The 25,691-nt window shown below is 48.0% G+C and overlaps 1 protein-coding gene across 1 annotated transcript in view; it reads left to right on the top strand.

Moving 5' to 3' along the window:
- The first annotated feature begins 999 nt into the window (after positions 1-999).
- Positions 1,000-25,691, top strand: part of C8H8orf74 (chromosome 8 C8orf74 homolog) — a 30,597-nt gene continuing 5,905 nt past the window's right edge. The window contains exons 1-2 of the mRNA XM_086414635.1: positions 1,000-1,151; positions 2,242-2,468. Of these exons, the coding sequence (XP_086270761.1) occupies positions 1,000-1,151; positions 2,242-2,468 (379 nt within the window). The remainder of the gene's footprint in view (positions 1,152-2,241; positions 2,469-25,691) is intronic.

The following is a 25,691-nucleotide window of genomic DNA, read 5'->3' as shown; positions in this document are numbered from 1 at the left end:
CCTACAACATCCCAGGCTTTCCCCAGGATGCTCCTGTGCACAGTCAGGGCTTACAGGCAGGGAGGCGGCGGGTAGCAGGGAGCAGGACTCGACCCACGGGTCACCAGCTGGGTTTCCAGGAGAGAGCGAGGCGAGGCTAACCAGGAAAGAGACTGGATCCCCACGGGGTCTCCACATTGGGGTGTTTGGGCACTGCACAGGGACACCCCTACAGAGCTGTTTTCTGTACCCAAGACAAAACTGGGTTGCACAAAACCGGAAGTCACAATTCCACTGGCCAGTGCAGAAGTGGGTAGAAACCAGATCCTGGCAGGACGAGGCATCGGTGAGGATGGCATATGGAAGCCAGCTTCTCCATAGAGAAAAAATCCCCGACTATGGAAGGATTTTTTCGGGCTTGGATTAGAAAGATGTAGCACCTGAGGGGCCATGTGTATGTGTGCCGGAAAGCCTGAGAAGGCTCACTGCCTGAAGGAGAACAACTTTCAAGGAACGGGGCTAGAAATAGAAAGGGCTCCAGGTCACTGAGCAGCTGTGGGGGCCCAGAGCCCGCTGGAGAAGGGGGACCAGAGGAGGGAAGTGGGACCAGAGGAGGGAAGCTGGGAGAGCCACCTCCAAGTGGGTCTTCATGACCTCACAAAGCAGGCATTCTCAGCCCAGCGTTCCTGAAGCTCCAAGGCAGTCCTAGTTAGGTCTCCTAGCAACTGGATGCAGGGGCCATGGCACTCCTAACAGCCCAGGGAGTGAAAAAAGTCTTCCAATTTCAGGTGAAGAGAACATATGACTTTTAAGAGAAAGTGTGCTCCTATTGGCCTAAGAGGGAGGTGTGTCCTCCCAGCGACCCCTGGACAGCTCTCCTGTCCCTGCGTGTCAGCTCGGAGGCCCAAGACAGGCAGGTGTGGGCCCAGGGAATGTGCGTGCCAGGTGTATGCCAGGCCAAAGTTAGCCCAGTCTTTGGAGCTGGAGGGCTATCTTCCAGGCCTGCGGTGACAGCCCTTGATGCAGCAGAGCCTGCATGGAAGGACAGAGGAGGTGGGCGTGGAGGTGCTGTGCCCGCCTACACTCCAGGAAGGGCCTGGGAGTCCCCTGCAGCCGGTCATAGGGGTGCCACCTTCACCAGAGCCCTCCAGCCCTGAGAGCCTGTCAGGATTGTAGGCCAATGTGTAGATGGAATATGTGTGTGGTTGTGGGTGTGGTGGGAGCCGGGGGCTCTGTGTCTTTAAGGCAGAGAAGGGGGCAGATTTCGATGGTTGCTCAGAATCATTTCTGAGGCCAAAATTCATGAGCAGTGTGAACACCTGTGGATGGAGGAGACTCTAGCCTGCAGGGCCTGGGCCTCCGGTCCATCCAGAAAGGCTCTGCTGTAGAACTCAGGCAAGACCACCCCGGGCCAGCGGTGTGCACAGGTCAGCCTCTGACCAGCAGTCTTGAGCTGACGGGGAGGCAGCAGGCAAGGCACCCCCGGCTGAGGCTTCCTTCCCTGGCCCAGGACGGGTGCTTTCATCATCTTTCCTGGATTTTCCAGCCAGCTGTCCTTTCAGATGCTGACTTAGGGGTCTACAGGGGCTGTTGGGGAGGGGAGAGGATCCCCAGGGGCTGAGACAGGCTCTGGGCCTCCCTCAAGCGCTGTCTACCATCACTTCTCCACTCCTCTCCCCCCAGGGGAGCAACACTCTTGTGTTCACTGAATCCCCATTCATGCCACACCTTTTCTTACCCCCTCCTTGAAAGGGACTTGATTCTCCTACATGTGTTGGTGATCTCTAAGAAACTTTCTAGAAAGGCCAGATGAACTCTCAAGTAAAACTAATTCTAACCTAAAGAAAGGATTAAAAGGTACCTTAACCAGTCTTGAGGCCCTAGCTTCACCAAGCAAGATGCATTCCTTCTGCTAAAGCATTGCTTCATCAAGCTTCTTCTTGGCTAGTCATTTACACTTTAGTATGAATTTCATGGTCACATCACTATCTCTGGAGCAGTCTCAGAGGGAAGTCAAATTTTGTTTGAGGGAAGAGGATCATACTAATTCAGGACTTGAGGGCTGCTGGCAGGGTAGAAACCTGGAGCTGTAGCAGCTAGGATGAAAACTCCCAGAGGAAGGAGCAGGGCTAGAAGGGTGAGGGAAAGCTGTCCAGAAATGAAAGACTAATTCTGTCCAAGTGTACCCTTAGTCCTGGTCACTCTTCAGGATCCAGGGGCACAGCATGGGTTCCCAGTGATGATGTTGTTCTGATTCCTCAGTCTCACCCTCCACCCCTCATATCACACCCTGCAGAAACCAGAAGGTCGGGAGCACCTGCGGAGACTGCTGAACTGGGAAGAGTTTGACGAGCTCAGAGACTCCCGCAGAAGCATCCTGCTGGACACCCTCTATGAAAGCATCATCTTCGCTGTGGGCAAAGGCTTCCCATGGCGGGAGGTGGCGCAGGTGGTCAAGTTCACGGAAGAGCTGCTCAAGGAAACCAAAGGTACGGGGCAGGCAGGGCAGGAGTCAGTGAGGCCTGGGGAGGGCTCACAGCCCTAGGGGCGCTCCAAAGAGCCTGAAGCTACTTGCTTTCTTTCCCTGGCATTTAACCTCTTCATATGGTCCAGAACAGGGCCCTGTCCAGACTTTCTGAAAAGTGGAACAAACAGAATGTTCTTGCTGAGTCTTGTTCCTGATCACCCTGGTGGGAACTCTTGCACCACGCCAAGCTATTCACAAAGCAACCAAGGATGTTCGTTTTTTCAGTCAGTCATTTATACTTTAGTATGAACTACATTATATTTCCCTGGAGGCTCAGTGGTAAAGAATCCACCTGCCAATGCAAGAGACATAAGAGACACAGGTTCGATCCTTGAGTTGGGAAGACCCCTGGAGAAGGAAGTTTCAAGCCAGTCCAGTATTCTTGCCTGGGAAATCCCATGGACAGAGGAGCCTGGTGGGCTACAGTCCATGGGGTTGCAGAGAGTCAGTTACAACTTAGCAAATAAACAACAGCAATGAACTTCATCATTAAACCTATATCTCTGGGGCAGTGAGTTGAGAGTAGGGTCCAAGAGAAGTCAATTTTTGTTTTAGAAAAGAGAGAAGGAATAATAATAATTCAGAAGTTTTGTTTTGGTCCTGCTTAACTTAAATGTGTCACTATTCTGCTTAAAATCCTTCACTGAATTTCCATTGTACTCCTGAGAGACTGCAAATTGTTCCCAGCATCCGTTTTTGCTCTGCTGAATGTCTTGGAGGAATCCTCTATAGATGTCAGCTTGCTGGCAGGGATGCTGGAACCAGAGTCAGGTTGTGGAAAGAGCATCTCTCCCACCCCTACCCTGTGTTGGGCTTCAGAAGAAGAGGGTAAGCCTCTCTCGCTGTGATCCACAGCACGAGGGGGTGTGGCCACAACTTCCCACTCCTTGTCTGAGATGCAGATTCATTCTTTAAGCAGATACATGGAGCATCCCCTCCAGGACCACCACTGTAGTAATACTCAACCAAGAATCATCAGTAGGTGCTAAAGTCAGAGGCTGAATGCTTGATGGGAAATGAGATATTTACACACTTCCTCAGAGTCTCCCCACAACGTCATTACTGATGGCAAAGGGGAAAAGAATACTTTTAGGGTGAGGGAGCCTGGGGGACACCTCCTCAATCAATGTTCCATCAGTAAGAGGACACAGATTATCGTGCCACCCAGTGGGATGCGAAAGAAGCAGCCAGCATCCTTCTGTAATGGTTGTAGCAGAGACTCAGAGCCTGACATCATCGGAAAAAACTTCCAATTAAGAGCACTACACAAAGGCCCTCTGCTGTAAGCTGCAAAGCACAGAGGGCATGAGAACCAAGGAAAGACAGAGGAACTGCTCCAAACTGAAAGACACTGAGGGAACGTGTCCATTAAACGTGACAGGTGGACCCGGTTTGGGTCCTTTCACTGTACAGAATGTCACTGGGATAACTGGAGAACCTTGGGTCAGGTCTGGTTATTGCACACTAGTGTTGTGTTGAGGTGATCTCTAACTCTGGTGGTTGTGATTGTGAAGGTCCTTGTGTAGGAAATGCACACGAAAAGATCCTGCTTGATGGGGCATTAACTGGATCACTTGTTCTTTAAGTACTTCAGGAAATTTTTCTTTGTACTATTTTTTTCTAGCTTCATTGAGATATAATTGACATACAGTATTGTATAAGGTATGCAACATGGTTTGATATATGTATATATTGTGAAATAATTAGCACAATAAGTTTAATGAACACCACCTCACCTAGTTTTTTTTTTCCTTGGGATGAGAATTTTTAAGATCTGCTCTCTTGGCAACTCTCAGATACACAATATGATATTGTTAATTATAGTCATCATGTTTTACATTATATCCTCAGGTGTTAATTATCTTATAACTGGAAGTTTGTACCTTTGGCCACCTTAACCTATTTCACCCATGCACCAACCCATGGCTTCTGGCAACCACCTGTCTTTACTATTTCCATGATGAAGTTGAGGGTTGTTTTGATTCCACATGTAAGTGAAATCATACCGTATTTGTCTTTCTCTGACTTTTCTCACTTAACACATAATGACTTCAAAGTTCATCATGTTGTTACAAATGCTACGATTTCCTTCTTTTATGGCTGAATAATAACTGTGGTGTTGGAGAAGACTCTTGAGAGTTCCTTGGACTGCAAGGAGATCCAACCAGTCCATTCTAAAGGAGATCAGTCCGGGGTGTTCTTTGGAAGGAATGATGCTCAAGCTGAAACTCCAGTACTTTGGCCAGCTCATGCGAAGAGTTGACTCATTGGAAAAGACTCTGATGCTGGGAGGGATTGGGGGCAGGAGGAGAAGGGGACGACAGAGGATGAGATGGCTGGATGGCATCACTGACTCGATGGACATGAGTTTGAGTGAACTCCGGGAGTTGGTGATGGACAGGGAGGCCTGGCGTGCTGCAAATCATGGGGTCGCAAAGAGTTGGACACCACTGAGTGACTGAACTGAACTGAACTGAATATTCCTTTATATATATGCATGCATTTATACACATGTATGCATATATGTGGAGAAGGAAATGGCAACCCACTCCAGTGTTCTTGCCTGGAGAATCCCAGGCACGGGGGAGCCTGGTGGGCTGCCGTCTATGGGATCAGACAGACTAAAGTGACTTAACAACAACATCAACAATGCATATATGTGTATATACCCACATATACATAGTGTATATTCACATTTTCTTTATCCATTTGTCTGTCATTTGATACAGGGGTTATTTCTGTATCTTGGCTATTGTGAATAATGCCACAGTGAATATGTGTTAGTGTGAGTCACTCAATCATGTCCAAGTCTTTGCTACCCCATGGACTGTAGCCCACCAGGTGATTCTGCAGAATTTTCCAGGCAAGAACATTGGAGTGGGTAGTCATTCCCTTCTCCAGGGGATCTTCCTGATCCAGGAATCAAAACCAGGTCTCCTGCATTGCAAGCAGCTTCTTTACCATCTGAGCCACTAGGGAAGCCCACAGCCAACATGGGGGTCTGATATCTCTTAGAGAGTGATTTCATTTCCTTTGAACATGTACCCAGAAATGGGACCACTGTATCTTGTGGTAGCTTTATTTGTAATTTGTTGAGGAATAGATTCAAGGGATTAGATCTGATAGACAGAGTGCCTGAAGAACTATGGATGGAGGTTTGTGACATTGTACAGAAGACAGGGATCAAGACCATCCCTAAGAAAAAGAAATGCAACAAAGCAAAATGGTTGTCTGAGGAGGCCTTATAAATAGCTGCAAAAAGAAGAGAAGTGAAAAGCAAAGGAGAAAAGGAAAGATATACCCATTGAATGCAGAGTTCCAAAGAATAACAAGGAGAGATAAGAAAGCTTTCCACAGTGATCAGTGCAAAGAAATAGAGGAAAACAACAGAATGGGAAAGACTAGAGATCTCTTCAAGAAAATTAGAGATACCAAGGGAATATTTCATGCAAAGATGGGCTCAATAAAGGACAGAAATGGTATGGACCTAACAGAAGCAGATGATATTAAGCAGAGGAGGCAAGAATACACAGAACTGTACAAAAAAGATCTTCACGACCCAGATAATCACGATGGTGTGATCACTCACCTGGAGCCAGACATCCTGGAATGTGAAGTCAAGTGGGCCTTAGGAAGCATCACTACGAACAAAGCTAGAGGAGGTGATAGAATTCCAGCTGAGCTATTTCAAATCCTAAAAGATGATGCTGTGAAAGTGTTGCACTCAATATGCCAGCAAATTTGGAAAACTCAGCAGTGACCATAGGACTGGAAATGGTCAGTTCTCATCTCAATCCCAAAGAATGTTCAAACTACCGCACATTGCCCTCATCTCACATGCTAGCAAAGTAATGCTTAAAATTCTCCAAGCCAGATTTCAAGAGTACATGAATCAAGAAATCCCAGGTGTTCAAGCTGTATTTAGAAAAGGCAGAGGAACCAGAGATCAAATTGCCAACATCCATTGGATCACTGAAAAAACAAGAGAGCTCCAGAAAAACATCTATTTCTGCTTTATTAACTATGCCAAAGCCTTTGACTGTGTAGATCACAACAAACTCTGGAAAATTCTTCAAGAGATGGGGATACCAGACAACCTGACCTGCCTCCTGAGAAATCTGTATGCAAGTCAAGAAGCAACAGTTAGAACTGGACATGGAACAATGGGCTGGTTCCAAATCAGGAAAGGAGTACGTCAAGGCTGTATATTGTCACCCTGCTTATTTAACTTCTATGCAGAGTACATCATGAGAAACGCTGGGCTGGAGGAAGGTCATGCTGGAATCAAGATTGCCGGGAGAAATATCACTAACCTTAGATATGCAGATGACACCACCCTTATGGCAGAAATCGAAGAAGGGCTAAAGTGCCTCTTGATGAAAGTAAAAGAGGAGAGTAAAAAAGTTGGCTGAAAACTTAACATTCAGAAAACTAAGATCATGGCATCTGGTCCCATCACTTCATGGGAAACAGAGGAAACAGTGACAGACTTTATTTTTTGGGGCTCCAAAATCACTGCGGATGGTGACTGCAGCCATGAAATTAAAAGACACTTGCTCCTTAGAAGAAAAGTTATGACCAACCTAGACAGCATATTCAAAAGCAGAGACATTACTTTGCCAACAAAGGTCCATCTTGTCAAAGCTATGGTTTTTCCAGTAGTCATGTATGGATGTGAGTGTTGGACTATAAGGAAAGCTGACCACAAAAGAACTGACGCTTTTGAATTGTGGTATTGGAGAAGACTCTTGAGAGTCCCTTGGACTGCAAGGAGATCCAACCAGTCCATCCTAAAGGAAATCACTCCTGAATACTCATTGGAAGGACTGATGCTGAAGCTGAAACTCTAATACTTTGGCCACCTGATGCGAAGAACTGACTCATTTAAAAAGACCCTGATGCTGGAAAGATTGAAGGTGGGAAGAGAAGGGGATGACAGAGGATGAGATGGTTGGATGGCATCACCAACTCAGTAGACATGAGTTTGAGTAAACTCCGGGAGTTAGTGATGGACAGGGAGGCCTGGCATGCTGGAGTCCATGGGGTTGGAAAGAGTCGGACACAACTGAGCGACTGAACTGACTGGCTAAGGAGCCTCTATACTATTTTTTGTAGTGACTGCAGCAATTTACAGTCCCACCAAAATTGCACAAGTGTGCCCTTTTATCTACATCCTCTCCAGGACTTGTTATTTCTAGTCTTTTTGATGATAACCATACTAAAAGGTATGAAATGAGATCTCACTATGGTTGATTTGCATTCCCTTATAGTAGTTATGCTGAACAGCTTTTCATGTACCTGCTGGCCACCTGTATGTCTTCTTTGGGAAAAAGTATATTCAAGTACTTTCCCCATTTTTACTTGAGTAAAAATACTCAAGTACTTTATTTGAGTGTTTACTGTTGAGTTCTATGATTTCTCAACATATTTTGGGTCCTAACCCCTTATCAGGCATATGATTTGCAAATATTTTTTCCCATCCTGTAGGTTGCTTTTATTTATTTAAATATTTATGGTGATGATATTGGCTTTTTTTTTTTTTCTTGGTGGATCTTAGTTCCCTAGCCAGGAATCAAACCCATGCCCCCTGCATTGAAAGCTCAGAGTCTCAACCACTGTACCACCAGGGAAGTCTCTTCAGGCGGCCCTTTTTGTTTTCTTGATCATTTCTCTTACCGTGCAAAAGCTTTCAGTTTGATGTAGTCCTCCTCGTTGGTTTTTGCTCTGGTTGCCTTTACTTGTGCTGTCTTACCCCAAAAATTATTTGTTAAGATTAATGTCAAGGAGCTTTCACCTGTTTTCTTCTAGGAGTTTTATGATTTCAGGTTGTACTATTTTTTAATAGACTTTGTTTTTTAGAGTAGTTTTATGTTCCCAGTGAAATAGAGCAGAAGGTACAGAGGAAACCTGTACCTTCCCCCACCCTGCCTTCCCCCAACCCACACTCACAGCATTTCCCACTATCAACATCCCCCTCCAGGGAGGGTACTTGTGTTCTAATTGATGAACCGACACTGATACGTGATTATCACTTCAACTTCATACTTTACATTAAAGTTCGCACCTGGTGTTATTTCTCCCGGCAATCTTGATTTCAGCTTGTGATTCCTCCAGCCCAGCGTTTCTCGTGATGTACTCTGCATAGAAGTTAAATAAGCAGGGTGACAATATACAGGCTTGACGTACTCCTTTCTTGTTTTGGAACCAGTCTGTTGTTCCACGTCCACTTCTAACTGTTGCTTCCTGACCTGCATACAGGTTTCTCAAGAGGTAGGTCAGGTGGTCTGGTATTCCCATCTCTTTCAGATTTTTCCACAGTTTATTTATTTATTTTTAATTTTATTTTATTTAACTTTACAATATTGTATTGGTTTTGCCATATATCACATGAATCTGCCACAGGTATACATGTGTTCCCCATCCTGAACCCTCCTCCCTCCTCCCTCCCCATACCATCCCTCTGGGTCGTCCCAGTGCACCAGCCCCAAGCATCCAGTATCATGCATCGAACCTGGACTGGTGACTTGTTTCATATATGATATTATACATATTTCAATGCCATTCTCCCAAATCATCCCACCCTCTCCCTCTCCCACAGAGTCCAAAAGACTGTTCTATACATCTGTGTCTCTTTTGCTGTCTCGTCAACAGGGTTATTGTTACCATCTTTCTAAATTCCATATATATGCGTTAGGATACTGTATTGGTGTTTTTCTTTCTGGCTTACTTCACTCTGTATAATAGGCTCCAGTTTCATCCACCTCATTAGAACTGATTCAAGTTTATTCTTTTTAATGGCTGAGTAATACTCCATTGTGTATATGTACCACAGCTTTCTTATCCATTCATCTGCTGATGGACATCTAGGTTGCTTCCATGTCCTGGCTATTATAAACAGTGCTGCGATGAACATTGGGGTACACGTGTCTCTTTCAATTCTGGTTTCCTCAGTGCGTATGCCCAGCAATGGGATTGCTGGATCATAAGGCAGTTCTATTTCCAGTTTTTTAAGGAATCTCCACACTGTTCTCCATAGTGGCTGTACTAGTTTGCATTCCCACCAACAGTGTAAGAGGGTTCCCTTTTCTCCACACCCTCTCCAGCATTTATTGCTTGTAGACTTTTGGATCGCAGCCATTCTGACTGGCATGAAATGGTACCTCATAGTGGTTTTGATTTGCATTTCTCTGATAATGAGTGATGTTGAGCATCTTTTCATGTGTTTGTTAGCCATCTGTATGTCTTCTTTGGAGAAATGTTTATTTAGTTCTTTGGCCCATTTTTTGATTGGGTTGTTTATTTTTCTGGAATTGAGCTGTAGGAGTTGCTTGTATATTTTTGAGATTAGTTGTTTGTCAGTTGCTTCATTTGCTATTATTTTCTCCCATTCTGAAGGCTGTCTTTTCACCTTGCTTATAGTTTCCTTTGTTGTGCAGAAGCTTTTAAGGTTAATTAGGTCCCATTTGTTTATTTTTGCTTTTATTTCCAATGTTCTGGTAGGTGGGTCATAGAGGATCCTGCTGTGATGTATGTCAGAGAGTGTTTTGCCTATGTTCTCCTCTAGGAGTTTTATAGTTTCTGGTCTTACATTTAGATCTTTAATCCATTTTGAGTTTATTTTTGTGTATGGTGTCAGAAAGTGCTCTAGTTTCATTCTTTTGCAAGTGGTTGACCAGTTTTCCCAGTACCACTTGTTAAAGAGATTGTCTTTAATCCATTGTATATTCTTGCCTCCTTTGTCAACGATAAGGTGTCCATATGTGCGTGGATTTATCTCTGGGCTTTCTATTTTGTTCCATTGATCTATATTTCTGTCTTTGTGCCAGTACCATACTGTCTTGATGACTGTGGCTTTGTAGTAGAGCCTGAAGTCAGGCAGATTGAGAATTTTCCACAGTTTATTGTGGATCACACAGTCAAAGGCTTTGACATAGTCAATAAAGCATAAATAGATGTTTTTCTGGGACTCTCTTACTTTTTCAGTGATCCATCGAATGTTGGCAATTTGATCTCTGCTTCCTCTGCCTTTTCTAAAACCAGCTTGAACATCTGGAAGTTCATGGTTCACGCATTGCTGAAGCCTGGCTTGGAGAATTTCAAGCCTTACTTTACTAACGTGTGAAATGAGTGCAATTGTGCGGTAGTTTGAGCATTCTTTGGCATTGCCTTTCTTTGGGATTGGAATGAAAACTGACCTTTTCCAGTCCTGTGGCCACTGCTGAGTTTTCCAAAGTTGCTGGCATATTGAGTGCAGCACTTTCATAGCATCATCTTTCAGGATTTGATGAAATTCAGATATGCAGATGACACCACCCTTATGGCAGAAAGTTAAGAAGAACTAAAGAGCCTCTTGATGAAAGTGAAAGAGGAGAGTGAAAAAGTTGACTTAAAGCTCAACATTCAGAAAACTAAGATCATGGCATCTGGTCCCATCACTTCATGGCAGATAGATGGGGAAACAGTGGAAATAGTGGTTGACTTTATTTTTCTGGGCTCTAAAATCACTGCAGATGGTGATTGCAGCAATGAAATTAAAAGATGCTTACTCCTTGGAAGGAAAGTTATGACCAACCTAGACAGCATATTAAAAAGCAGAGACATTACTTTGCCAACAAAGGTCTGTCTAGTCAAGGCTATGGTTTGTTCAGTGGTCATGTATGGATGTGAGAGTTGGACTATAAAGAAAGCTGAGCCCTGAAGAATGATGCTTTTGAATTGTAGTATTGGAGAAGACTCTTGAGAGTCCCTTGGACTGCAAGGAGATACAACCAGTCCATCCTAAATGAGATCAGTCCTGGGTGTTCATTGGAAGGACTGATGTTGAAGCTGAAACTCCAGTAACTTGGCCACCTGATGCAAAGAACTGACTCATTTGAAAAGACCCTGATGCTGGAAAGATTGAAGGCGGGAAGAGAAGAGGATGACAGAGGATGAGATGGTTGGATGGCATCACCAACTCGATGGACATGGGTTTGGGTGGACTCCAGGAGTTAGTGATGGACAGGGAGGCCTGGCGTGCTGCGGTTCATAGGGTCGCAAAGAGTCGGACACCACTGAGCAACTGAATTGAGCTGAACTGGTGTTATGCGTTCTTGGGTTTTGACAAATGTGTTGTGGCATGTATCCATCATTACAGTATCAGAGAATGCTTTCAGTACCCTAGGAATTCTCCAAGTCCAATCTAATCCTCCTTCCCTTCCCCTCAACCAGTAGAAAGTAGATGTTTCCACTGCCTCTGTAGTTTTTGCCTTTTGTCATATAGTTGGAATCCCACAGTCTGTCGCCTTTTCAGATTGACTACTTCCACAAGTAATATGCATTTTAGTTTCCTCCATGTCTTTACATGGCAGGATAGTTCATTTAAGGACTGAGTAATATTCCATTGTCTGGATGTATCACAGCTGATGTGTCCGTTCACCTACTGAAGGATGTCTTGCACCTCAGCGTCCAGTCTTAGCCACTTTTCACCGCCTCCTTGTCCACCACCCTTCCGAACCTATCTCCGTCTCTCAACCAGTTCACAGCTTTCACATCATGCATCCGTTCACCAAACCGCTCCGTGATTCTTTTCAGACACAAATAAAATCCATCACTCCTCTACTTCAAGCCACTCAGTGTTCCTATTGTATATCTTACGTGCACTTGCATCAGCCCTTCCTTTTTATTTCTGGGGCTGTCAGGTGGGCACCCTTCCATGCCTGTCCTTCAGGCCAGCATTCCAACCCAGTGATCACAGCCCAAAGGCTGAAGCAAGACATGCAGCGCTCAGGGGCTGGTTTCCGGGATCCTTAGGAAATTTCATCCCACCGCAGACAACCCCCTGCCCTTTGGAGCCTTCCTGGCATCCCTCTGGATCCCACTCCCCGCTGCTCACAGCGATGCCTGGGTACCAGGTTCAGCCTTGTGGTTTGAGCTCTGCCATGGCTCACGGCCAGAACAAACACTGACGAGCAGGAGAAGAATGTCAGCCCCGAGCAGGTGGGAACTCGGGCTCTTTCAAGTTTCCATCAGAGCCTTCCACAGGCTGAGCCCTTGAGAAACAGTCGACGATGATGCAAACCCAACTTCAAACCGAGGAGATTAGATCGCTCTGGCACTTTCAGCATTTCTGGCTATTGCATACCTTGCCAATACACGGTCTATCTATATCTCTAGACTCCTAAACCTCAGAGTTACCAGGAGACTTGGTGATCAGAAAACTCAATTCCCTCTACTGAAGGGACTCCCCCTCAACAAGCCAGCAAGGCTTTCCTGGCTTCTGATGGCACTGTAAGCAACAGAGAGCTCCCTCCTTCTGAGGAAGTCCACTCCCTTGTACAGCCACTCTCATTATTCGAAATTCCTCCTCATATCTAGTTACACCCTCCTCTGACACCTTCTATTCATACTCACATGCCCAAAGCCTGTCCTCTAGAAGCAGTGGGTGGGCCCTGCAAATACTCAATGGGCTTCATACACTCTGATCATCATGTCTTCACATGTCAACTGGACAACCCAAGTGCATTTTATCATTCTTACCATGATGTCATTTCCATAGACCCCTCCACCGCATGGGCATCCCTGGTAGCTCAGATGGTAAAGAATCTTCCTGTAATGCAGGAGACCTGGGTTTGATCCGTGTGTCAGGAAGATTTCCTGGAGAAGGGAATGTCTACCCACTCTAGTATTCTTACCTGGAGAATTCCATGGACAGAGGAGCCTGGAGGACTACAGTCCATGGGGTCACAAAGAGTTGGACAGGACTAAGTAACTAACACTTTCACTTTCCTTCCTCTACCCTACCTCTTCATCCTGCCCCCTCTCTTGCTGCCCTTCTCTGAGCATCCTTGTGTTTGTTAATGTCATTCTCAAACTATGGCTTCCGGATCCCAACACAATACCACCTGCGATTTGATAGATGCAGTGATGAGGGATTCTATCATCACCCTTTATCCTAGTGGTGATGCTCCTGCTTCTATAGCTTATGGGCACATTTACTTTGTCAGCATCAATGTCACAGTCATATTGGGCAGGCAGTGCACGCCCATAGTCTTGTTCCCCATCCTGCCCTTGCACTTGGCGATATGGAATACACATGCAGGACTTTACAATCATTCCCACTGATTCCATTTGTCACTGTTGACCCGTCTTTTCCTCCTTCTGGCAGCTTTTAAATCTTGATCCTGGGACATCCAGCTTACAAGATCTTCCTCTTACTTTTAAATCCACTCCAAGTTTGTGAAACTTGGTTGTTAAAAATATCAAGTAGAAACAAGCTCTTGGGAGGGCTCCTAGTGCCTGAAATTGAACTCAATGAAGCTATAATTCATCTGGAGGCTCCGAGCCCAGACGGAAGACTCAAATCCTAGTTCAGTCCCTTGTAGGACGTGTGGTCCTAGGCAGCCACACCACCACTGAGCCTCTGATTACACATCAAAAGGAAAAAAAAAGAGCACTCAATTGGTAGGACTGAGGTTATGAAGATGAAGCCTACAGCATGGCTCTCGGTGCATGGAGGGGCTCAGTGAGGACTGGCTCTTATTTTCAGGAGGGACCCAGAGACTCGAGGTGGGTGATGTGATTCTGAGATGGCCTGATCAAGCGCGGCCAGGTATGCTTCTCATCAGCCTCCAAACATACTGAAGTCATCAGCCCTTTCTCAGGATCAGCAGAGATGGCCCCGAGACCCTTTCTCCTCAGATGCATCAGAGGAAAGGGGGCAGGACAATGGGCAGAGGACCTAGAGGTAAAGCAAACGGCAGACTCACCCCTGAAGTGGGGGCGCAAGGAAGGAGGCAGAAAAGACGGTCCCGGGTAATGGACCCGCCACGAGTGCCGACTTTGGCTGGCTCTGGGCTTGGAGGGTGCAGACAGTGGGGTGCAGCAGGGAACCCCACAGGTGGGAGCCACCCTAGAACTCTGCCTCCTGAGCTGGGCCCTTGCACTCAAGCCCTGCCATGGCGCCAAACAGATGATATCTGCCACTCCAGAAGGCAGCCAGGCCAGCCCAGACATCGGGCTATGTCCGTACTGCCTCCCAGAACCCCATCCTCAGGACACTCAAGGGCATGAACAAGCACCTCAATCCTCTGAAGCAGGGAGTGCCTTCCACTCCAGGGCACTCCTTCTCACTCTGCATCAGCTCCAGGCCCAGGCTGGGCCGGGCCAAAGGCCACGCAGCAGAACCAGGAGGCACCGAACTCTTCAGTCCATAGACCTGGGTTCAAGTCCATCTCCAGCATGTATTACTGTGCAACCTTGAAAACATCACTTTACCTCTCTGGGCCTGCAGTTCCTAATCTCTAAAATGAAGGCCATAAGAGTTCCCACACACAGTGGGGTTGGAAAAAGACACAGGCCTGCAGAGGATGATAGCGTGACAGACAGGAAGTGCTTGGCAAAGGTCAGCCCCCCAACCAGGCGTGGAGGTGAAGCGGGTCACACAGCAGAGACTGTGGTCCGGGACCAGAGGTTGCTGCACGCTTCCCCCCCTCCCCACCCCTGAGAGTGGGGGGCTCGCTGTCTGGCCCATTTCTTGTCTCCTCCTTCCCTGCAGATAGGGCTGCAGCTGGGTTCAAGTCAGGGGCCGGGGGAAGGGAGGTCCAGACTGGCCTGTGAGGCAGCTGCCCTGCCCTTGGCACACAGGCAAGGAGACCCCAGTGCTCACCACTCATTCCCCTTGTTAGGGGACCCAGGCCATGAGAGGCAGGCAGGTCAGATTCCAGATGAGCTGTACTCCTCACCTCGTGCCTCATCTCATCTCCTGCCTACCTCCTGCCCCCAGGCCTGGCCCACCCATCACAGGTTGTGGGGTGCGAGACGCCAACAGCCAGGGTTCCCACTGGCTATCATCTCACCTTCAAGCTTCTGTTTCGGCTAAAATCCACACTGGGCTGTCACTTTTCTTGGAAGGTAGCTTCTCTGAGGGTGATTTTTTTGTTTGTTTTTGTTTAGTTAATCTGGGGCTGTGGTGGTTGAGTTCTGTTTGCAGACAAGGTAACAAAGTTGGCTGGCAGCCTCTAAGGAGGGTCATGTTTGCACAACAGTGATTCAGAGCTCCGCCAGGCTGGCCGCCAGCTCAGCTTATCTCCAGGTCCAATCGGGCCCCAGAACTGAGAGGGAAAGGGTGGCCCTTTATTCAAAAGCAGAAGCTGATTCCGCTTCGGCAAACGGCTCATCGGCATGTTTGGGTTTCAGCTCCAAGCCAGAAGAAAGAGTCCTTGTGTTGGCCCCTCCTCTACCAGGCTCCGGGAAGCCCCGGGCAGATCCTATCCTGCCGCGTCCTTGGGGCCCAGGGTGAAGTCACCACTCTCAGCGCAGAGGGACAGAAGCCTGCCAGCTCCAGCCCGGTGGGAGGAAACCGCAGGAAGTGGCAGATTTTGCACACCCTACCTCAGCTCCAGGAGAGGAGAGAGGAGAGATACTGGGGCATTTGGGGACCTCAGGGAGCTGCAGAGATTGAGAGTGCCGTGGAGACCCCAAGCTTCCTATCTCCAGTGGGCCCATAGCAGCAGGAGAAGGGGAGCAGGGAGCAGCCTCCTCTGACTCAGGCTTCGCTCAGTGGGGAACTGAGGGCTGGAGGCACCCAAGCTCACCCGGGACCTGGGAACACCTGCCCACCATCACTGGAGCCACTTTGCAGCTTCCATCTCTTGTCATCATCAACATCTGGCAAGCATCGGCCTCCTCTGGGGTTCCGTGTGCACATCTGGGCTGGGGAACACCTCTTTCCTGCTGACCTGGCCCCCAAATCATGAGTCCGGGAGGCAGTGGGCCTTGATGACCAGTCAGTGGAGGCAAGAGGCGATCAGGCAAGGGTCCAGTGAACTGCGTCACGGCCCTGGCATCTGTGGTCCCACCCACAGCCACGCCTGACTCTCCAGGAAATGTTATCCAGGCAGCTGTAGGGTGGAAGGGGGCTGGCGGGAGGTAATGACTCCCCCAAGCTCCCTGCACGAACATTCCCTCCCAGCGCACTCACAGCCATGCCTAGGAGCCACACCGCCAGCCCCTAAGCATCCGCCCACATGGGGGAGCCTCCGGTGACTCAGGACCAGCGCTGCAGAGAGCAGGTGCCCTCTGCCTTCCTGAGAGCCTGTCCGTCTAGCGGCTTTCTCCCGGGCAGCCAGAACACCACACCCCTTGGACTAAACTCTTGGAGACAACTTTGCTGATGGAGGATGGAAGTTCCCACAGAGGGCACTAATTGAGATCTTAGGAGACCATCTCTTGGGGCAAAGAGGCAACTCTTTTTTTAAAAAACTTTTTATTTTCTATTGGCATATAATCGATTAACAATGTTGTGACAGTTTCAGGTGTATGGGGAAGGGACTCAGACATACATACACATGTATCCTTTCTCCCCCAAACCCCCTCCCATCCAGGCTGCCACATAATGTTGAGTAGAGTTCCCTGTGCTGTACATTAAGTTCTTGTTGGTTATCCGTTTTAAATACAGCAGTGTGTACATGTCCATCTCAAACTCCACATCAAAGGGGCAACTCTTAGAGATTTTCCCCTGAGTGTATTCGTTTGCTCAGGCTGCTATAACAAAGTTCCCCAGACTGGGCAGCTTCAACGACAAAAGTTAATTTTCTCTAGTTCTGGAGGTTGGAAATCCAAGATCAAGGTGTGAGCAAGATTGCATTCTTCCAAGGCCTCTCGGGCTTTGCAGACGGCCGTCTCCTCACTATACACCGCATGCGGCCTTTCTTGTGTGTGTGTGTGCCCTAATCTCTTCTTATAAACACATCAGTCATAGCCGATTAGGGCCACCCTCATGACCTCATTTAAACTTAATTACCTCTGTAAAGACCCTGTCTCCAAGTACAGTCATATTCTGGGATCCTGGGGGTGAGGACTTCCATGAATGACTAGGGGCGGGGGGACACTGAGTTAATACAGCCCATGATGCTGAGAGAGGTCACAGACCACCAGGTGGGGCTGAATCAGTCGACCAGCCAGAAATCAAGGTGCCGCTGGAACATTTCCTGAGAGGCTGCACCTGCTGCAGAGGAAGGTACAGAAATCTCAGCGTTTTCACATGTAGCGTCTGTAAGCCTCACTGTGACCTTGTCATAGACATTATTTGTTTCAATTGGAGTATAATTGCTTTACAAGTGTTGCCTTAGTTTCTGCTGTATAATGAAGTGAATCAGCTATATATACGTATATCCCCTCCTTCTTGAACCTCCCTCCCACCCACCCCCTAGGTCATCACAGAGCACCGAGCTGAGCTCCCTGTGCTCTGCAGCAGCTTCCCACTAGCTATATGTTTTACACGTGGTAGTGTCTATAGTAAATCCTAATCTCCTTATTCATCCCACCCTACCTTTCCCCATCCCGAATCCACACGTCTAGTCTCTACGTCTGTGTCTCTATTCATGGCCTGCAAAAAGGTTCACCTGTACCGGTTTTCAGATTCCACATACGTGCGTTAATATACGATATTTGTTTTTCTCTTTCTGACTTACTTCACTCTGTGTGACAGTCTCTAGGTCCATCCATGTCTCTACAAGTGACCCAATTTCATCCCTTTTTATGGCTGAGTAGTATGCCATTATATATATGTACTACATTTTCTTTATCCATTCACCTGTCAATGGGCATTTAGGTTGCCCCATGACTTAGCTGTTGTAAATAGTGCTATAATGAACATTGGGGTGTGTGTGTCTTTTTGAATCATGGCTTTCTCGGAGTATATGTCCAGGAGTGAGACTGCACCCTCAGCATCAGCTGATGTGTTCTGGATGGACGTGCTCCCTGTGTGGGGTGGGGGGTGATGCTGGTGTCCTTGGGACCAGACTGCTGGCCCTTTGGAGTGACCCCCTCCCCTACCTCTAACTTCCCACGTCTTTCCTTGGCTGGGTGGACATTTTGGTCAGTCTCCGAGTCCCCCACCGGCAGAAGGGACAAAGAATGGTATGAAGTCACCAAATATTAGTCTTGGTACAGTGCCCTGTCCCTGAGACAGTGAGATTACGTGGTCATTTTCACCTTGGGGGTGATGAAGAGTAGGAGGATGAAGATCCAAAGTCAGCGGCCCTTCAGCAAACTTGAGATGGCTGCAGGAGGCCCCCACCTCACCCTAGACTGTGGGACTGTGAGCTTGGTGGAGTTCACCACGGCTGCTTAGAATCAAAAGGACCCCAAAAGTCACCTGATTCAAGCCTCCCTCCCTCCCACCACCACCACACACTCATTATTCAGGAATTCTCTTCCCAGCTAACTGCCTGCTCACTCCTCCACTGATAAAGCTCTCACTTCTAGAAAGTTCTCCCTGCTGCTGAACTGAAATCTGTCTCTCTGATGCTTCCATCTGATGGCTCCTGTTCTGACCTCTGAACCTTTCCAAATCAGCTTAATCCTTGCTCCACTCACTCAGCCATCCTCCAGCCAGCACTGGAAGAGCTCTGCACCAGTGGGTGGAGAAGAGCAAGCATCCACTCAGCAGTCGTGATGCGCAGGCTCTCCACATGGATCATCTCATTTAATGTTCACACCAAGCTCGGTTGGGTAGGTACTATTGTCCTTATTTCACAAGGATGCCACTGAGGTTCAGAGAGGTTAGGTAACTTGCAAATCATCACACAGCGAAAAATAATACCAGTATTAACCTCGAGATTGCCTGGCACCAGAGTCTGTCCTTCCTGCCAAAGCTATTTAGCAGTAGCCAACTTCTCGAGGACTAGGGGTGAAGGATGGTGAAGAGTGTATTTGCTGAGCAGAAAAGGCAAGAGGGCCACTACGGACGAAGAGAAGAGCTTAGGCAAAAGCTCAACAATCTTTAAAATACCTGATCCTGTGTCTGCTCCTTGAGTTCCAAGAAAATGAACAGGGAAGAAAATTCTAAAAGGACAACAAAATCTTTCCAAATCTTAATGTATGGGTAGATTTTTCCTTTAATGTGGCTATTGGTTTTTCTTTAAGATAAACACAAAAGCTTAGTGAACGGGGAAACATTAAGCACTTACTCAAAAAATTAAACATAGAATTACCCTACCCATAGAATTACCTATGTTCCAGCAATTCCACTTCTGGGGATACATCCAAAAGAAGTGAAAGCAGGGACTGGAGCAGATATTTGCACACCCATGTTCATAGCAGCAATGGCCAGACAGTGGAAGTAACCCACCAACAGATGGATGGATAAACAAAATGTGGTCTATACATAAAATACAATATTATTCAGCCTTTAAAAGAAAGGAAATTCAGATACAGGCTTCAATATGGATGAACTTTAAGGACCTTCTACTAAAGGAAAGAAACCAATCACAAAAAGACAAATACTGTATGATTCCACTTATATAAGGTACCTAGGGCGATCAAATCTGTAGAGACAGAAAACAGAAAAGGATTTGCAGGGGACTGTGAGGAGGGGAAAGTGGAAGGTAGTGTTTAATGGATACAGAGTTTCAGTTTTGCAAGATGAAAAAAGTCCTGGAGACGGATGGTGGTGATGGTGCCACAGCAACGACAATGGACTTAATGCCACTGAACTGACACCAAAAAAGGGTTAAAAAGGTAAATGTTATGTTGTGTGTATTTTACCACAATAAAATTAAAATTAAAAAGTTCTAGTGGAAGTACTGTAGTTCTACGGAGCCCATGTCTTCTGTTCACACCTTAAAAATACCCCAGTAGCTGAGGCATACTTCTTGGAGCTGGAGAACCTGGGTTTGAGTCCTGATTCTGGTTGCATACACTAAACCTCAATTTCCTCATCTGTTAAATGGCAGCAATTACCTCTTTCATAGGTTGATTGTGACCAATTAAATAAATTGATGGATAATTAAATGCTTTAAACCTATAAAGTAGCACACCTGTGCAGGCTGGTTGTATTATTATTTACTAAGAGCTGAATCCTGGGCAGCAACTACATGTCCAGAGCTTTTTGGAAAGATCCTTTGGAAATGAGAAATCTAGTCCTTTCCAGCAGGTACTGAGAAGTTCACAGTAGCAGGGAGAGAAGAGAATACTCCAGAGATCTGGGGAGAACTGTGTACTATTGGGTCCTCATTACATGTTCTGACCAGAAGGGTTGCCTCTTCTTCTGTCCTCTGCAACCCTCTAGCCAACTCCCAGCCATCCTTTACCCTTAGCAGCCGGTGTGGCCAGGAGAGAAAGCACATCAGCATCCCATGCCCCACCCCCAGCAAGGAAGAGAGAGACTCCAGGTAAAGACCTAGGAAACAGTGGATTGAGGAAAACCAGCCTCTAGGAACTCATTGCCCTAGGAGTCTTCGGAGTCCTTGGGGAAGACAGATTTATCCCAGAACAGCCCCCGGGGAGTGGGGGATGCCTGGAATCTTCACAATGACAATGATGACAACCATGTGATTTATTGAGTGCCACTGTGTACCAGGGTTTCCCAGGTGGCACTAGTGGTAAAGAACACGCCTGCCAATGCAGGAGATGTAAGAGACATCTTACATCTGTAAGAGACATTCGATCCCTGGGTCAGGAAGATCCCCTGAAGGTGGGCATGGCAACCCACTTCAGTATTCTTGCCTGGGAGAACCCCATGGACAGCGGAGCACGTCAGGCTACAGTTCATAGGGTCGCAAAGAACTGGACACAACTGAAGTGAAGCACGCACGCACGCACTGTGTACCAAGCACTGTGGGAGCTCTATCCCCTATGCTCACATATAACCCTACGAGTTAGACGTTTTTACTGCTTCCATTTTACAGATGAGAACACTGATGCCCATAGAGGCAAAATAACTCACGCAAGTAGTTAAGGAGCAGAAACAAGCTAGGAGCTCACAGCTGCCTGAATTCCCAGTCTATGCTCTTACAACCACAGAAAGTTCTGAGGCACGGCCCCAGCATCAAGGCCATCTTCAGGCCAGGGGCTGCCCTGGACTCCCAGGTAGCCTCCTCACGACTCTGAGTGGTGGCTGAGAACACAGCACGTGCCTGGCAAGGTGCAGTGTGACCGGATCCTAGGTACTGTGGTCTCGGTGTCCGTCAGGCAGCAGCCATCAGCATCCAGGCAAGACCCTCCACCAGCAAAAAGATGACACCTCCCTGAAGGTTCAGGTGATGGTTAGCATTTTTAGAAGTAAATATTTTTTTTAAAGAGTTGCACACTATTTTATAGACAGAGTGCTACTGTACACTTAAGACTACAGACAGTGTAATGTTCATGAGCACTGGGAAACCAAAAAATTCAGGTGACTCACTTTATTGCACTGTTCACTTCATTGCAGTGGTCTGCAACTGACCTCAATATACCTCCAAGATTTGCGTGTGTTGGCCTCCAATAAATCTAAGAAATATTGCATAGACTCAACCCTTTCTGGCCATTTGCTGAGCTTGTTAGCATACTCTGCTGTGCTCATGAGCATATTAAGGACACACGTTTAATTTCCCTGGCTCCAACCTATATTCAAGGCCACGCATTTCTACGTAATACCTGTTGCAAAACAACCTTTGGAAAACTATGACCGAGAGTGTTGGAGGCCCCTTCCAGTGTCCATCTCCAGGGTTTACAAAGCAAGTCCAAGCCACCTCAATCTGGATACTGAAAGAGGCCTCCCCAGGTCAAGCTGGGGTTGGAACTTTGGAACTCTGGCTCTGCAACTCCCCAGCTGTGTGTGTGCATGCATGCTAAGTCGCTTCAGTAGTCGTGTTCAACTCTTTGCCACTCTGGACCATAGCCCACCAGGCTCCTGTGTCCATGGGATTCTCCAGGCAAGAATACTTGAGTGAGTTTCTATGCCCTCCTCCAGGGGATCTTCTGGACCCAGGGATTAAACTTGCGTTTCTTATGTCTCCTGCATTGGCAGGCTGGTTCTTTACCACTAGGGCCACCTCTGTGCCCTGCAGCATATCCCTTGACCTCCTGAAGCCTCAGTTTCTTTTGAAGGTAAAGTGGTGATGGTGGTTACACCTGCTCACCTTGCCAGGAGGTCTTGGGCAGAGCCTGAGATGACCCAGGGCATGCGGGCCAACAAAGGGAACTCCCTGAACAAGAGCCCTCTCTTGCCCAAAGAAAACACACACCCTCTTCTGAGCTGGCACCAGCACCCTGGGGTGGATGAGTTTGGCAGAACCTTTTCAAGGGCAGAAAGGGGCTTGTCAGGGGCAGCATTCGGGACCCCGAATGGGGGTGGGGTGGAGGGTCCTGGCTTTCTTCCGCTTTCCCACCATCCCAGGCTGCCCTGGCAGGAGTTCAGGTACTGGGAACTGTAAGCCAGGTCAGGCTGCAGCCTGACCGGTTTCCTCCCCTGGCAGCCAAGGCGGGGGCAACCAAACTGGTTTGTCAGGGCCACCAGTGGCACCTGGATTCTCCCCCTCATGCCCACCCAGAAGGAGCAGCCCCTCTTCTCCTTTCCCAAACCCCCACTTCCATGTGCTCCCCCTTGCTCAGCCCCAGATCCTACAGTCTGGATGGGGAAAGGAGGGAGCCCAGCCCGTCTGGTCCAGGCCTTGCACCCCTTTGTCCTGATTCTGGAGGCTGTCATCCCACCCACGCTCTCCCCAAGCTCCCCTCCCCACTCCCACCAGCTCCGCGCAGGTGCTGGCCTCCAGGCCCTTGGGGACCGTCTTCAGGAAGTTCCCAGCAGCCAATGCAAATGAAGCCAGCCACTCCCTGTAATTGAAGAGTAACTTGCAAGGACAGATCTGGCCGCCTGGCAGCTGGAGGCTTCTCCAGGAGACTTAATCCTTAGCTTTCTGAGTCATCGGGGGCTTCTTGGCTCGAGACAAAACGGAGGGTGGTCTAGGGGCCAAGTGTGTCTCGTAAGCCAGCTTTGGACAACCTCTGCTAAAAACCAGAACTGGTCCAAAGAGTGTCTTGGGGCTGAAAGTTAGAATTCCACCCAGGACAAGGCCCACACTTGCGTTTGAAGGCTGAGGTCATGGCCAAGACTGTAGGAGGGCATCTGCCAGGATGACAGGCAGCTGGGACACCTGTGGGTGTTAGCACGACGGGGCCCAAGGACTTCTCACTTCAAACCTGGGCTCTGCGCTTGGCTGCTGGCCTGGCCGAATGGGACAGTGATGGCTGCCCCCATTGGGAGGTTGCGGGTGACCCCAGCTCCACGCAGGTATTGCCCGGCCAGATAGGAGGAGATCAGAGCACCCTCCGGCAGGTTCAGCTCTGCAAAGCCCAGAACAACTTCCATAATTCACCTCCCCAGGTCCACACACAAGTGCCTCCACACAGGTCTGCAGTTCAGCTTTGAGCATCAGAAACCAATGACCCCACACTGCTACCTGCCCTCTGGGACACGTTTGCTGGCCTTGCCCATCATCCTCCACACACCATCCTTCAGAAATACCCTCCCAGCATCTCACTTCTCAACTTAAGGCCTCTGAGTGGCCTACATGCTCTCCTTCTGAAATACCCACCCAGCATCTCACTTCTCAAGTTAAGGCCTCTGAGTGGCCCAGGGCTCTCAGCTGAGATTCTTAACCTTTCTTTTAGGAATTTGACCATTCTCTCTATGGACACTCTCCCCAGAAAAAAATGTGCATGCAAATTCCAGATGCAATTCTGGGCTCCGGTCAGTCCTGAGATCCTTCCTTGGATGTCCTCACGTTTCGTGAATTCCAGTTCAAGAGCCCAGCTTCTGTGATGAAGTCCAGTGCTCTCACATGATCTATACAGCTTGCCCTCTGCAGACTGAAGCCTTCAGGCCCTCTGTCCCCAAGCCCAGACTCTCAGACTTCAGTTTTGCCCCCCAGAAACTGCAAACCAGGTGTGGTCCCTTTACGCAAAGAGTGCACTCCACTTGCCTCTGGTCTCTGCCCTTGCTGACCCTCCATCGGGACTGCCTATTCCCACCGACTCCCACCAAACTCCTCCTCGTTGTCCCACACTGGACTCCACAACCTCCCTGCAGGAAAGCTTCCCCTGCTCCCACACTCAGCATCCTGGGTCAGGACATTTCCCCCATGTGAACATCTCTCCTCCTGGTGCCTGGTTTTGCCCTAAGCCTGGGCACCTGCTCGCATGTTGCTTTTGGAGGAATCTTCAGTTCCTGCTATGTCATTATGTCATGTACACAAGTGTCATAAAAAAAGAACAGGACTCCATTCTGGCAGTCCATTGGTTAAGACACCACGCTCCCACTTCAAGGAGTGCAGGTTTGATACCTGGTTGGGGAACTAAGATCCCACATGCTGTGCAGTATTATGATCAAAAAAATAAAAAAGAATTAAACCAGAGACTGTCATTTTCTATCCATCCCTCCACAAAAGCAAAAAAGAGTAGTACAGATGCCCACCGAATCCGAGCAGTGCAAAGCTCACGTCTTTGCAGGAAGAGACCAGGCGCCAGGTGTCACGGTCTCTTGGCAGAGAAGAGTGTTATGGGGCTTTGGCTCCAGCCTTCTACCAGTTGGTCAATTTGTGATGGCCCCTGGGTATGGAAGTCTGAGTTCTCTGGCTCAATCTGCCTCATAACTCTGATGGAAGTCAGGCAGCAGTTCTCGAGCCAGACCCCATCCTGGAGTCAGTGGTTGTTTCTCTGAGGTGGTTGGGAGTATGTGTATATGGGGAGGGATGGGGTGCTGTATTTTTAGAAAGCTCTGGGTGGTGATGGAACCCAGGGCTCCTGCTGGTCCCTGGGGCAGAGGTTCAGGGGTGAAGGGGACCTCAGGATCAGCAGCCAGCTTATTTCCTGGCACAAGAGACACTCCAAGGAATGCATGGGTCACTGGTTTCTGTGACACAGGCAGGTAGCCATGAGGCTTGATTACAAACAGGAGGAAAGCGCGTTGCTCTGGAGCTGCCGGAGCTGTGTCTCCACCCATGTAGTTTTATCACCATCATTTCCCTGAGAAGCTGTCGTACTTATTTATTTTTCTGGGTGGTTGTTTGTTGTTTAGTTGCTAAGTCATATCCTACTCTTTTGTGACCCTCATGGACTGTAGCTCTCCAGGCTCCTCTGTCCATGGGATTCTCCAGGCAAGAGTACTGCAGTGGGTTGCTATTTCCTTCTCTAGGGGATCTTCCCAACACAGGGATCGAACTTGAGTCTCCTGACAAATCAAAATGTATCAATTTGTCAATAAATGAGAAATAAGTGCTTCAGTTACACCCCGCGATTTCCTCATCCACTGCCTCACAGAGTCACCACTTCAGTTTGTAGTGAGAACACTCAAGACATACTCTTGTAGCACATTTCAAATGCACAGAGCAGTGTGGTTGGCTGCGGGGACGTCCTCCGTGGTCCATCTCCAGGGCTTTCTTGT

This window comes from Bos grunniens, chromosome 8 (assembly GCF_055505025.1).
Source record: "Bos grunniens cultivar Pamir isolate PY7600 chromosome 8, Bosgru_T2T1.0, whole genome shotgun sequence".
NCBI lineage: Eukaryota > Metazoa > Chordata > Mammalia > Artiodactyla > Bovidae > Bos > Bos grunniens.
The sequence above is the reverse complement of the archived record's forward strand: the minus strand, read 5'-3'. Positions and strand labels throughout refer to the sequence as shown.